The sequence below is a fragment of the Callorhinus ursinus genome, unplaced genomic scaffold, assembly GCF_003265705.2.
Source record: "Callorhinus ursinus isolate GAN/ISIS: 27379988/994484 unplaced genomic scaffold, GSC_fseal_2.0 scaffold21, whole genome shotgun sequence".
NCBI classification, from domain to species: domain Eukaryota; kingdom Metazoa; phylum Chordata; class Mammalia; order Carnivora; family Otariidae; genus Callorhinus; species Callorhinus ursinus.
Genome location: NW_027397083.1, coordinates 27,328,947 through 27,341,592, shown reverse-complemented (window position 1 = coordinate 27,341,592; position 12,646 = coordinate 27,328,947). Strand labels below are relative to the sequence as shown.

Genomic DNA, 12,646 nt, shown 5'->3' with positions numbered 1-12,646 from the left:
TCTCATTCCTTTTGATGGCTGCATAATATTCCATTGTGTATATATACAAGTGGATGGTATTTTGATGGGGATTGCATTGAATGTGTAGATTGCTCTAGGTAGCATTGACATCTTCACAATGTTGGTTCTTCCAATCCATGAGCATGGAACATTTTTCCATTTCTTTGTGTCGTCTTCAGTTTCTTTCATGAGTATTTTATAGTTTTCTGAGTACAGATCCTTTGCTTCTTTGGTTTAATTTATTCCTAGGTATCTAATGGTTTTGGGTGCAATTGTAAATGGGATCGACTCCTTGATTTGTCTCTCTTCTGTCTTGTTGTTGGTGTATAGGAATGCCACTGATTTCTGTGCATTGATTTTATATCCTGCTGCTTTACTGAATTCCTGTATGAGTTCTAGCAGTTTTGGGGTGGAGTCTTTTGGGTTTTCCACATACAGTATCATATCATCTGCAAGGAGTGAGAGTTTGACTTCCTCTTTGCCGATTTGGATGCCTTTGATTTCTTTTTGTTGTCTGATTGCTGTGGCTAGGACTTCTAATACTATGTTGAATAGCAGTGATGAGAGTGGACATCCCTGCCGCATTTCTGACCTTAGGGGAAAAGCTGTCAGCTTTTCCCCATTGAGAATGATATTCGCTGTAGGTTTTTCATAGATGGCTTTTATGATATTGAGGTATGTACCCTCTATCCCTATACTCTGAAGAGTTTTGATCAAGAAAGGATGCTGTACTTTGTCAAATGCTTTTTCTGCATCTATTGAGAGGATCATATGATTCTTGTTCTTTCTTTTGTTAATGTATTGTATCACGTTGATTGATTTGCAGATGTTGAACCATCCTTGCAGCCCAGGGATAAATCCCACTTGGTCGTGGTGAATAATCCTTTTAATGTACTGTTGGATTCTATTGGCTAGTATTTTGGTGAGAATTTTTGCATCCATGTTCATCAAGGATATTGGTCTGTAATTCTCCTTTTTGATGGGGTCTTTGTCTGGTTTTGGGATCAAGGTAATGCTGGCCTCATAAAATGAGTTTGGAAGTTTTCCTTCCATTTCTATTTTTTGGAACAGTTTCAGGAGAATAGGTATTAATTCTTCTTTAAATGTCTGATAGAATTCCCTTGGGAAGCCATCTGGCCCTGGGCTTTTGTTTGTTGGGAGATTTTTGATGACTGCTTCAGTTTCCTTAGTGGTTATAGGTCTGTTCAGGTTTTCTATTTCTTCCTGGTTCAATTTTGGTAGTTGATACATCTCTAGGAATGCACCCATTTCTTCCAGGTTATCTAATTTGCTGGCATAGAGTTGCTCATAATATGTTCTTATCACAAGCATATTTTTAAATATATTTTTTAAATAGCTCTTAATTTTTTAAGCTAAATTAATAAGATTTATTTTTCTAAACTTTTATATGTATTAACATATGTAATCTTCAGAACAGCCTTATAAAGTAGAATACCATAATTGTCCCTTTACAGATGAAGAAACTGAGGTACAATGATGTTAATTTGTCCAAATTCATATAGAGAAAGGGACTCCTTGGGGTGCCCGGGTGGCTCAGTCAGTTAAATGTCTGCCTTCTGCTCAGGTCGTGATCCCAGGGTCTTGGGATCGAGCTCCCCACCCCAAAGCAGGCACCCTGCTCAGCAGGGAGTCTGCTTCTCCCTCTCCCTCTGCCCCACCGTCCTCCTCCCCCTTCCCACTCATGCTTATGGTCTCTCTCTCTCTCTCTCTCTCAAATAAATAAATAAAATCTTTTTAAAAAAAGAGAGAAAGGGACTCCGCTGGGATTTAAATCCAGGAGTGCACTCTTTTCACCACTATATTATTGGTATTGACTTTAGCACCAGTTTAAAATATGCCACAGTTTAATCTCTGATAGCTAATAATAACTTTATCATAAATGCAGTAAATAAGCATGTTGTTAGAAGGAGCTACTTTCAGTTACTGATGGAAAAGACTTTGGTGTATTTGTGGTACATGGAAGTAAGACAGTTTGGACATGGGAAGCAAAATACTTAGCTTTTTTGCCAACTACTTTGAAAGTTAATACTAAAAACAGTTTGACACAATGCCAAATCAATGACAAACTAATTTTTTTTGCCCCCTTCCAAAAAAGACTAGACTATAATGAATACTTAAGTTTGTATCAAAATGTAAATTAATTTATTTTAATTAATGTTTTAACATGCAGTAATCTTGCAAATAAGGACTGTTTTTTCCCCAACCTATTAACATGTTTTACCAGCTGATCTTTTTCCTTTGTCTGTGCACACATATACATAGTCTTGGCTCGTCTGAAAAAAGAAGTAATAGAAGGTAAATAGAATACTTCTCTTTTAATAATTCCTTGGAATCAATTAAAATTCACTTTAATTAACAGATGAATGCTTATTTATAAGCAGTTGTGTGCATAGGTCTGCATGAATTATGTCAGATTGATAAAGATTTCTTAGTTGACTTCCAGAAGTTCCTTGTTCTTTGAATACACAGATGATATTAACAGTAAACACACTTGTAAGAGTTAGACGTATACAGAGATACTCTAACCAGAACAGTTTCCACCAAATCCTTAATTTTCCTGATGTAAACAAATTGAGAAAAGGCTTTGTTGCTAATCTTTCTTTTGTAGGCAAGTATTTTCTTTTCAATGAATTGGTATGTTGCTGGGATTGGGTAAACATCAATGTAGAGTTGCTAGTGGCAGTTTAATTAGATTTTTTTTAAGTGATTCAGGCTTGTGAGCTACATTTTCTATAAATTTAAATGTGCTGTTCATCTCTTGTGAAGATTTGGGGCACCTGGGTGGCTCAGTTGGTTAAGCGACTGCCTTAGGCTCAGGTCATGATCCCAGGGTCCTGGGATAGAGTCCCGCATTGGGCTCCTTGCTCAGCAGGGAGTCTGCTTCTCCCTCGGGCCCTCCCCCCTCTCATGCTCGCTCTCTCTCATTCTGTCTCTCTCAAATAAATAAAATCTTTAAAAATAATAATAATCTCTTGTGAAGATTTTCCATCCCAAGTTGCAGGTTTTTCCTCTTCTAGAGACCCTTTTAAAAAGTCTTTGTTCGGGGCACCTGGGTGGCTCAGTCATTAAGTGTCTGCCTTCAGCTCAGGTCATGATCCCAGGGTCCTGTGATCGAGCCCCACATCGGGCTCCCTGCTCAGTGGGAATTCTCCCTCTCCTACTCCCCCTGCTTGTGTTCCCTCTCTCGCTGTGTCTCTCTCTGTCAAATAAATGAATAAAATAAAAATAAATGAATAAAATAAAAATAAATAAATTCTTCTTTAAAAAATAAATAAAAAGTCTTTGTTCATGTGATTAAAGAGTATTGCATTTATCCTGTCAAACAGTTATTTGTGCACAGAACAAATGAGTGAGAACTTAGAATGCTGTCATTAGGGCAGAATTCATGTTGGTTTACTCTAAGCAGTAAGAAAGTGTTTCATGTGCTAAGCACTTGACTCTTCCTACTGCTCTGGGTAGTTGGGGGATAGGCTCTCAAAGGAGAAAGACTGACTCAAGCTGTCATTGATTCCTTACTCATTATACCAGTAGTGGTAAATTTTCTTTTCACCTGTGCTACGGTTATCCTTTCTTTTTTTTTTTTTTTAAGATTTTATTTATTTATTTGAGAGAGAGAGCATGAGAGGGAAGAGGGTCAGAGGGAGAAGCAGACTCCCCGCTGAGCAGGGAGCCCGACGCGGGACTTGATTCCGGGACTCCAGGATCATGACCTGAGCCGAAGGCAGTCACTTAACCAACTGAGCCACCCAGGCACCCTATGGTTATCCTTTCTTGGTAGAGGATTCATTACTGGTCTCTAAAATCTGGCGTACTCCAGGGCTGTATTTCATGAACGTAGAACACTAGTTGTGCAAGATACTGATAGGTGTAAAATAGGGGAAAAAAAAAAAAAAAGAGGTTTGTAGGCAAACCTACAAACGTAACCATGTTACGTTAAGATACGGTTAAGATATATTCAGTAGACCTCTTTACACTACCCAGAACTATCAGTGTGCTAATGTGCATTATGAACATGGTTAAGATATGTTCAGTAGACCTTTTTACCATAACACTACCCAGATCTGTCAGTGTGCTAATATGCATTACGAATCTCAAGATGAGGATAAAGCATCTGGTGTTTCTTAAAGATTTCCTTCCTTCCTTTTTTTTTTTTTTAACGAAAGAGAAAGTCACTGGGCAGGAAGCTCTTTGGGAAACGCTGTTCTAGACTTAGGCTTTCTTAACCTTAGCCCTTCAACTTTTGGGACTGGACAGTTCTTTGTTGTGGGACTTCCTGTGCATTGTAGCATGTTTATCAGCATTTCTTGGCTTTATATTACTAGATGCCAGTAGCACCCTTCCTTCCCTCTGAGTTGTGACCATCAAAAATGGCACTAGACATTGCCAGATGTCCTCCAGGGGACAGAAATCTGGTTGAGAACCACTGTCTGAATTAATATTGCAATATTCCAGGGAGTTAGAGGGTACATTAACAATTTCTATCTCAGATTTTCCTTTTAATGAGGAAGAAACAATGGTCTAGAAAGTGGAAGCACAGATTAAGAAGGTTCAGTACATTCAACCGTAATAAACTTTCTGGGTCCACTTTATACCCTGACCTGATTTTTTTAAATGTACTTGGAGAATTTAATGCAAAAAGTAACTTCAAACTTTGCAGAAAATTACGTGGTAGATTCAAAAGCATATCTTTTGTAAAAAGAGTAGCCCAGATATTTAAATTGATATACTTAATGAAGATATTGATTACACATTTCTAAATCTTTTTTTTTTTTTATGTTTTTTATGCAGGGCTATTTTCTTCTTTTTGAGTCTATGTTAGATTCTGTCCTTTATGCGAAGAACAAATACTTGGCAAAAGGAGGATCGGGTGAGTAAAAATTCTAGTTTTAATAATGTAATTTCAGTCTGGCAGAATCAAGTGAACCTTTGGATTTCAAATAAACTATGCATGACTGAAAAAATTCCCAATAGAAATGAAAGATGTTTCCATTAGATGAAGCTTGAAGACAGTCGTTTACTATACTGTTGGTAGTAGAACATTATAGAAGATATGCAGGACTTCAGGTTAATGGTATCTCAAGAATGCTTTTTATAAAAATACTAGTGGTAGGACTAGCTTTGGAAGCTATTTGCTGTTGAAATGAAAATCTAACAGAAACCCCTTTTGATTTTTAATCCTTATGACATTTGGTCTTTTTTTTTCCCCAATAGAGTATTACATACTAGGTTGGCTGTTACCTACTGTACTGGGAAATTTTCCATGACTTCGCTAAATATATAAACCTGTCATCTCTGTGATTTAATGAGAACATTTAAAAAGTGATTGGTTTCTCCTAAGTTTATGAAGTGCAGCATACCCAATCAGTACTTTTATACTGGACATACTGGACTTTTTTATCAGTATTTTAATTAGATCGCAATAAATTTAGAAAGCTTTCTCATATTAATTCTGTATACTCTAAATGAGAGTATGTTTTGAGATTGTGTTTTTATAAGCCTTCTGCTATGAACAGTTATATACAAACAGTCCTTTTCAGGGCAGGGATTATGTTTTGTCCATCTTTTACTCTTGAACAAGCTCTACTGCTCCTGGAACATAGATAGAGCATCATGTAAGTTTATTTAATCAAATCATTAAAACTGAATTGAATAGCATCTGTCTCCCTTCATTCATCTCTCCCTGAACCTTCACTTTCTCAAAGCTTCAAGATCAACAAATGGTTTCTGTGGTCAGAGTACAGTTGGTAAAATTGTTATGTAAAGGGGCGCCTGGGTGGCTCAGTTGGTTAAGCATCTGCCTTCAGCTCAGGTCATGGTCTTAGGGTCCTGGGATCAAGCTCTGCTCAGTGGGGAGTTTGCTTCTCCCTGTCCCTCTGCCCCTCCCTTTCCTTTCCCTCCCCTCCCCTCATGCTCTCTCTCTCTCTCTCTGTCTCAGATAGATAAATAAAATCTAAAATCTAAAAAATTATTATTAAAAAAATAGATGAAAATTGGACATTTTGAACTAGTGACATAAAGCACCTGATCATAGTTATGCCTCTTGCCCATCCATATTCTGTGAAATCACTTTGGCAATTATGGTACAGTAAAAATCAGTGAGGCCAAAACCTAAAGCACAGAAAATTCTCCAGTACAATAGAAGTCTTTTATAATAGCTTTTAAATGGTTTGCCTATCCTTTTCAAAATACTTTCATTTATTTTGTCACTATGTTTTCTGCAAGCATTTCAAGATGTATTACTGATCTCTGACATAAACCTGGCTAGAATTTTTAGATATACTTTACCCTACAAAAATTGGCTATATCTTTTTATAGTTGCAGTGGCTTTTTTTAAATGACTGTTATACTTAATGACTGAAACTAATTATTATCTACCATTTGTTGATTGTCTACTAGCTGCCAAAAACTATACTTTTATTTATATTATTACATGTCTAATCCTCACAACAGCCCTTTGAATTTTAGAAACAAAGGTGTCCTAGAGGACACATATTAAGTGGTCAAGCCTTGACTATTTTTTTTAAAAACTGAGATCTGCCAATTCCAATATTCGTGTTCTTTTCAACATTCCTTTTTGTTTCCCTACTAAAGTGTACTTTATTGAATCTGATTCTTACCTTGAAGTTCTAGGGAAGATTCAAGAAACTGTTTCCACACCTCCCTGAATGGTATTCATTGATCTTACTGAAGGACTGACAGCAACTTAATACATTTAAATTGAACTCTCGATGAAATTCATTAAGAACTTACAGCATGAAAATAATGAGGTTATAGTTGATTAAACAGTAGCAGAGTGTTTCCCATCATCAGGGATAAAGTGGAGGCTCCTAAGTCTAGTTCTTTTCATATTTTTATGTACCTAATATTAGCACTAAGGTAATCTGGAGGCATATTGAAGAGAGGTCAGCATTTAACTGCCTAGGCTGTGCTATTGAATGTTGCTTTTAAGAGAAAAGAAGGCAAAGTCAGAAATGAGTAACATGAAGTAGACTATTTAGCTTATTTTGTGTTTGAGTATGCCTGATGAATATCTCCAATCATCTAGGTGCTCATTCTTCTGTTACAAAGCAAATTTTTCTTTATGTTTTTTCTAAAAGAAAGATTTACTAAGCAATTAGTGCAATGATTTTAGAAAGAATGATTGAATTATGAGAGAGGGAAAATATTAAAGATTCGTATAAGCATGAAGGGACCACAACTGATATTTTCCCATGAATTTACGTTCAATTTATGTCTCACTATATATACAATGGTATGGAGGAAGTCCTTTATAAAACACAGTCAGCCAAAGTATTTCTTCTCCCTGTTATCACCAAGCAAATTCTGCAGTATTTTGGAGGTACTCATTTACTGCTATTACTACTAATAAAAATAATTTTATAAAGTTAATGAAAATGTATTTACTAAAGATTGCTTCTACTATTTTTAGCTAAGATTTATAAAGCACTAGTTGTGTTCAGGAACTGTAGTGTTTTACATTCAGCTAGGATATAGATAAAGAGGAAAACTAAGGAAATGATTTGCTGTGGGTGGGGGGAATGGGTTAAATACCCAATGGGTATAAGAAGGGGCACTTGTGATGAGCACAGGGTGTTGTATGTAGTGATAAATCACTAACTTCTATACCTGAAACTAATATTGCATTGTATGTTAGCTAGCTGGAATTTAAATTAAAAATTGGGGGGAAAGAAAGATACACTGTGACCTATGCATATTTTTACAACTAGAATTAAGACAAAAACAAATGTATGTTTTAGGATGACTACAAAGAATGTATGTATTTTATACCCTAACAATGTCAAATACTGTATTTTACAAAAATTGGAAAGAGAATGCAGGAGGAAGGTAGGAAGAAGTGTATATACTTGAGTTGCATTATCTTTAATAGCAGGAATTCATGGACTCTTATTTAAAGGTGACAAATCAAGTAATAGAATTGTAAGCAAATTTAGCACTACAGAGTTAATATTAAAATAATACTATTGATTAAATTTAGTGGTGAAGCTTGTGGTGAAAGATTCTGTCTATATCTTGATTGTGGTGGCGATTACATGACTGTGGGATGGAGCCCTTCAGCGGGCTCCCTGCTCCACTGGAAGCCTGCTTCTCCCTCTCCCACTCCCCCTGCTTGTTTTCCCTCTCTTGCTGTGTCTCTCTCTGTCAAATAAACAAATAAAATCTTTAAAATAATATATGAATGAATGAATAATCTGAAAGTTTGATTAACAATGGGATAGTTACCTAGTTTCAAAGAACCTCCCCACAAAATAGCTACTAACTACAAAAAGAGTAAATTTCAGTGTAGAAGCATAGCAGTCTCCACCTTCATCAAGTAATCAGGGTTGACATTCTCAGGAATGGGTCAGATTAAAATTGTGGTCTGATAGGAGCATATAGAAATAATTCATTTCTTTGAAACTTCCTCAGAACTGGTAATAGTTTTGTAAAATCATAATTGTTGCATAGAACATTTAGGAGGTCATCATAGGAGATATCTTCTTCCATATTAGTAGAAAAAAATGTTGTTTTTACTGCCTTTATCACAAGCAAAATGAAAGATTTTTCTCCCTCACAAAACTAGATTCACATTTCTTCTGGGGTTCTTCAGAATATACATCTTTGAGTTGTAATTATCAAGATTATGAAGTTGAGGACTACGTCCAGTACAATGCACAATTACCAAGGCCGTCAGTTCCTAACTTACTGTTTTCTGATCTTGACAGACCATCATAATCACTGGGGCCTTTTGTTAAAAATATGGATGTTTGGGCCCCACATCAGATCCTTTTGAACCAAAATGTAGGAGGAGTCCTATTTTAAGAATTTGTTTGTTTTAGAATTTATTTGAAATATATATTTTCCTTTGTATCACTCGAGATTACTGTTGGAAGAAATAGAAATCTACCTTGGCTATTCAACAGAGTAGGACTTTATTAAAAAGTAGGTAGGGTGGCTTATTAAGTTTTTGTGAGAACTAGAAAACCAGGCTGGAAGGTTATACAGCCAGGAATAATGTTTTAAAATTATGTTACAGGCCGGTTTAGAAGTAATACCACTACCCTAATATTGGCACTAGCTGACATATTACATTGCTGATCTTACCAACAGTAGGCATTTGTGCCTCTGAGAAGTAGCCAGAATTTTAGGTGCTTATCATTCATTTGTGGATATAGGTCATATGTGCATGCCTAACCTACAAGGGAGAGAGGGAAAGCAAGCTTCTGTCATTTTCAGCCTCCATAGAGGGAGGCTGACCCTGCCTTGTAACATAGAGAATTTCACAAATAGTTCAGAAGGGGGCAGCTAAAAAGAGTGCCAGATATATAGGTGTATATGCTTCACCAATAGTTCTGTCTCTCTCCACAGTTTTGCGAATTTGCATTGGAAACCTGATCTGTGCTAATAAGAAACTGCCTCTGTTACAAAGTCCCCATGTGCTTCTGTCCCTTCCTAGCTATACTTTATGTGGAAAGCTGGACTGCACAGCTTACTCACTGCTCCCTCGTTTCTACTTGCTTGCTTTCCTTTTTAGTGTTTCTTTTTGTACCATGATCTCCTTCCTTAACTCAGCTCTAATAAGTAAGTAAAGCTGAATGTTTCCATTTTCCTCACTTTGCCCTGAAATTTTATTAATCTCCAGTCTTTCTCAACCCCTTTCACCTTCCTCTTTCTCTTTCAACAAGTGCCCATTTACCTTGGGAAAATGGGGTTCCTCTTTCCCTTTCTTCCATTTGAAAAGCATAAAGTGTAGCATCATGCATAATGGAAAGCATATAGATTTTACAAGTAAACCTTATGTTGAATCCCTGCTTTGTCAGATAACTAGTTAACCTAGTTAGCTGATTAAGACTGGTAATTTGGGCAAGGTACTGTACTGCTACCAACTTCAGTTTTCTTATTTGTAAAAGGATTATAATCTAGCTTTATAGAATCAAAATCATTAAATGGGATGCTTGAAATGAAGTGGTTGCTCAAAAAGGTTAATTCCCCTCCTGAGTTACATCTGGTAAACTATAGATTTACAGTGAAGTGAACTATAGCTAGCAAAATGAGATTAGTGTTAGGTTTATACCTTATAAAAGTACTGAAATGAATTTAAGCATCATGCTATCAAGACTTGACTTTCACGTAGTTCAACTCAGGGTAATCAGCCACTGCTTGTGGTTCATAGTGCTTGGAGATTTCCTTTAGTATTTCCATAATTCACTGTCTACTTTCTTATCTTAAATCTGCGTTTTTCCCACATTTGTTATTTTTGTTTTGTTCAGTGATGTTGCAGTAGTATTATTTTCTACTGTTTTTCAATACATAATTTTTCAGTGTATATTGCAGCTAGCTAAGCTGGGCCTAGTCACTATAAGTTAATGATGGGAAAATGTTTCCAATTTCCAAATAAGAATTAATTTTTTAAGACATCCTTATTATATAAATTGGAAATTGAGGGGCACCTGGGTGGCTCAGTTGTAGAGCGTCTGCCTTCAGCTCACATCATGATCCCAGGGTCCTGGGATCGAGCCCCGCATTGGGCTTCCTGCTCTGCGGGAAGCCTGCTTCTCCCTCTCCCACTCCCCCTGCTTGTGTTCCCTCTCTCGCTGTGTCTCTCTCTGTCAAATAAATAAAATCTTAAAAAATAAATAAATAAATTGGAAATTGATTTTTAAGCTTATTCAACTTCAGAATTTTTGCTGATTTAGTAGCTTAGTAGTATACTTCCCTTTATACATATCAATCATTTTGTCATTAACTGTTAATTTACTAAAATCTTTCTCCATATTGTTAGCGTGTATTGTGAAAAGAATAGTTTATTTTGACTTATTATCTCCTTTTGTTCTAAACCTTTTTACTCTCTGGTTATTTATATACATGCAGTGATGCCAGTACTTACTAGGAATTGTTTCTTTATGCATCTCAGTTTTACCCTTTAGTGTCCCAAAGTTTGTGAGGCATTTCTAAGGGATAAAGGATTTCCCATCTTTATCTATTCACCATGTGAGCTGTTCTAGTGACAAATGAATTCTGGGCAGTGAATCGAGAAGGACACAGATGTCAAAGCCATGAATTTATAAATGGTCTGTTAAGAGGGTGCTTTGTCCAATCAGCGCTTTGTTAATTTCACCTACAAGAAGGTATAATTACTCAATTATGCTTCTATCGGACAAAAATCAAATGACAAATGTGTCAGAATGTGAAGGTAAAGGGTTAGTCAGGATTCTGGCAGGTGGCCCAAAATTTTAGCCAGCTGTGAGGAGGTGGATATGGAACTAAACTGACCTGTAACACTGATTACAGGTCCTTTATGAATATTCATACCTCTTACTAACAAAGATAAAAAATAATTTCATTTCTAAATGCTAGCAAATAAAGAAACCATAATTTTCTGTATCTTTGTGAAATATAACTATCTTGAAAAATGTACCTCAACACTAGAAAAAGTAAAGTCATATTCCGTTTCTTCTTACCAAAATATTTTTAAAGTTTTTTAAATTTATTTTAGTAAATTGTAGTTTTTCCTTGTGAAAAAGTTATCCTTATTTCTTAGTAATATTACTAGTATATCATAGTGCTTGATATAGAGCCAGAGGTCGGCAAACTTTTTCTACAAAAACCAGACAATAAATATTTTCAGCTTTGTAAGCCCTCCAGTCTCTGTTCCAACTACTCAACTTTGCCTCTAGAACACAGTGCAGCCATAGACCATAGGTAAATAAATGAGAGTAGCAATGTTCCAGTTAAACTGTTTACAGAAATAGTCAGGGGGCTGAATTTGACCCATGGGCCATTGTTTGCCAGCCCCTGACTAATGATATTTTAAATTTTTCACTAAGATTTTTAATAATATCTGAAATAAAAGAATTCTGAGCTATGTTAAGTAACTTGAATGTCTGTGCACTACAAGACTCAGAAGGATATTCAGTTTCCCATAGACTATAGTGTGAATGGCACTCCCTGAAGTAGTACAATATGGTGGCTCTGATAATGACCTCCCTCATCCATTTCTCCCACATCTATATCAGGGATATACATATCTGGCTTGCTGCCTGTTTTTGTAGATAAAGTTTTCTTGGAACATAGCCAAGCTCATTTATGTACATATTGTCTGTGGCTGGTTTCACAGTTCTAGCAGCAAAGATAAATAGTTTCAACAAAGACCATATGGCCCACAAAACCAGAAATAGTTACTTTGCAGAAAATGTTGCTGATCCCTGATCTGTACCCTAACTATATTCCTTTTTAAGGATGGAGTTACAGGGCAAAATGTGGGAAACTTGTATGATTTTCTTACTAAGTCCAACAAAAGATACATAAAGAAGTTGCCAGATATCTAAAGTTACTTTAGAATTCTGTTTCTGCTTCAATGTTTCTCATCTGAGGATCTGGTTCAAGAAACTAAACATGCTTTCCTATAGCTCAAGCTCTTGCTGGTTCAGCATAGTCAGCAACAAATCAGATACCTCGAAGAATTTCTATTAGTCAGGACTTTAAACACAGTCAAGAGACTTACCCTGTGTAGGTGGAAGAGGAGGACCGGAGAAGTAACTCAACGGTCCATGCTAGCCCCATACCCAGTACTCTAGCCCAGTGCAGCTATCACATCTGCCTCACATGCCCCTGTAGGGAGGACTTG

The 12,646-nt window shown here is 36.3% G+C and overlaps 1 protein-coding gene across 6 annotated transcripts in view; it reads left to right on the top strand.

The window, feature by feature from the left end:
• The window catches only part of PRMT3 (protein arginine methyltransferase 3), a 141,755-nt gene that overhangs the window by 66,328 nt on the left and 62,781 nt on the right, over positions 1-12,646 (top strand). For all 6 annotated transcript variants that reach the window (XR_012381862.1, XM_073904852.1, XM_025878546.2 and 3 more), the window contains one exon: positions 4,810-4,888. Coding sequence is in view for 5 of the 6 variants with exons in the window: in XM_073904852.1 (XP_073760953.1) it covers positions 4,810-4,888 (79 nt within the window). In the remaining variant the exon portion in view is untranslated. The remainder of the gene's footprint in view (positions 1-4,809; positions 4,889-12,646) is intronic.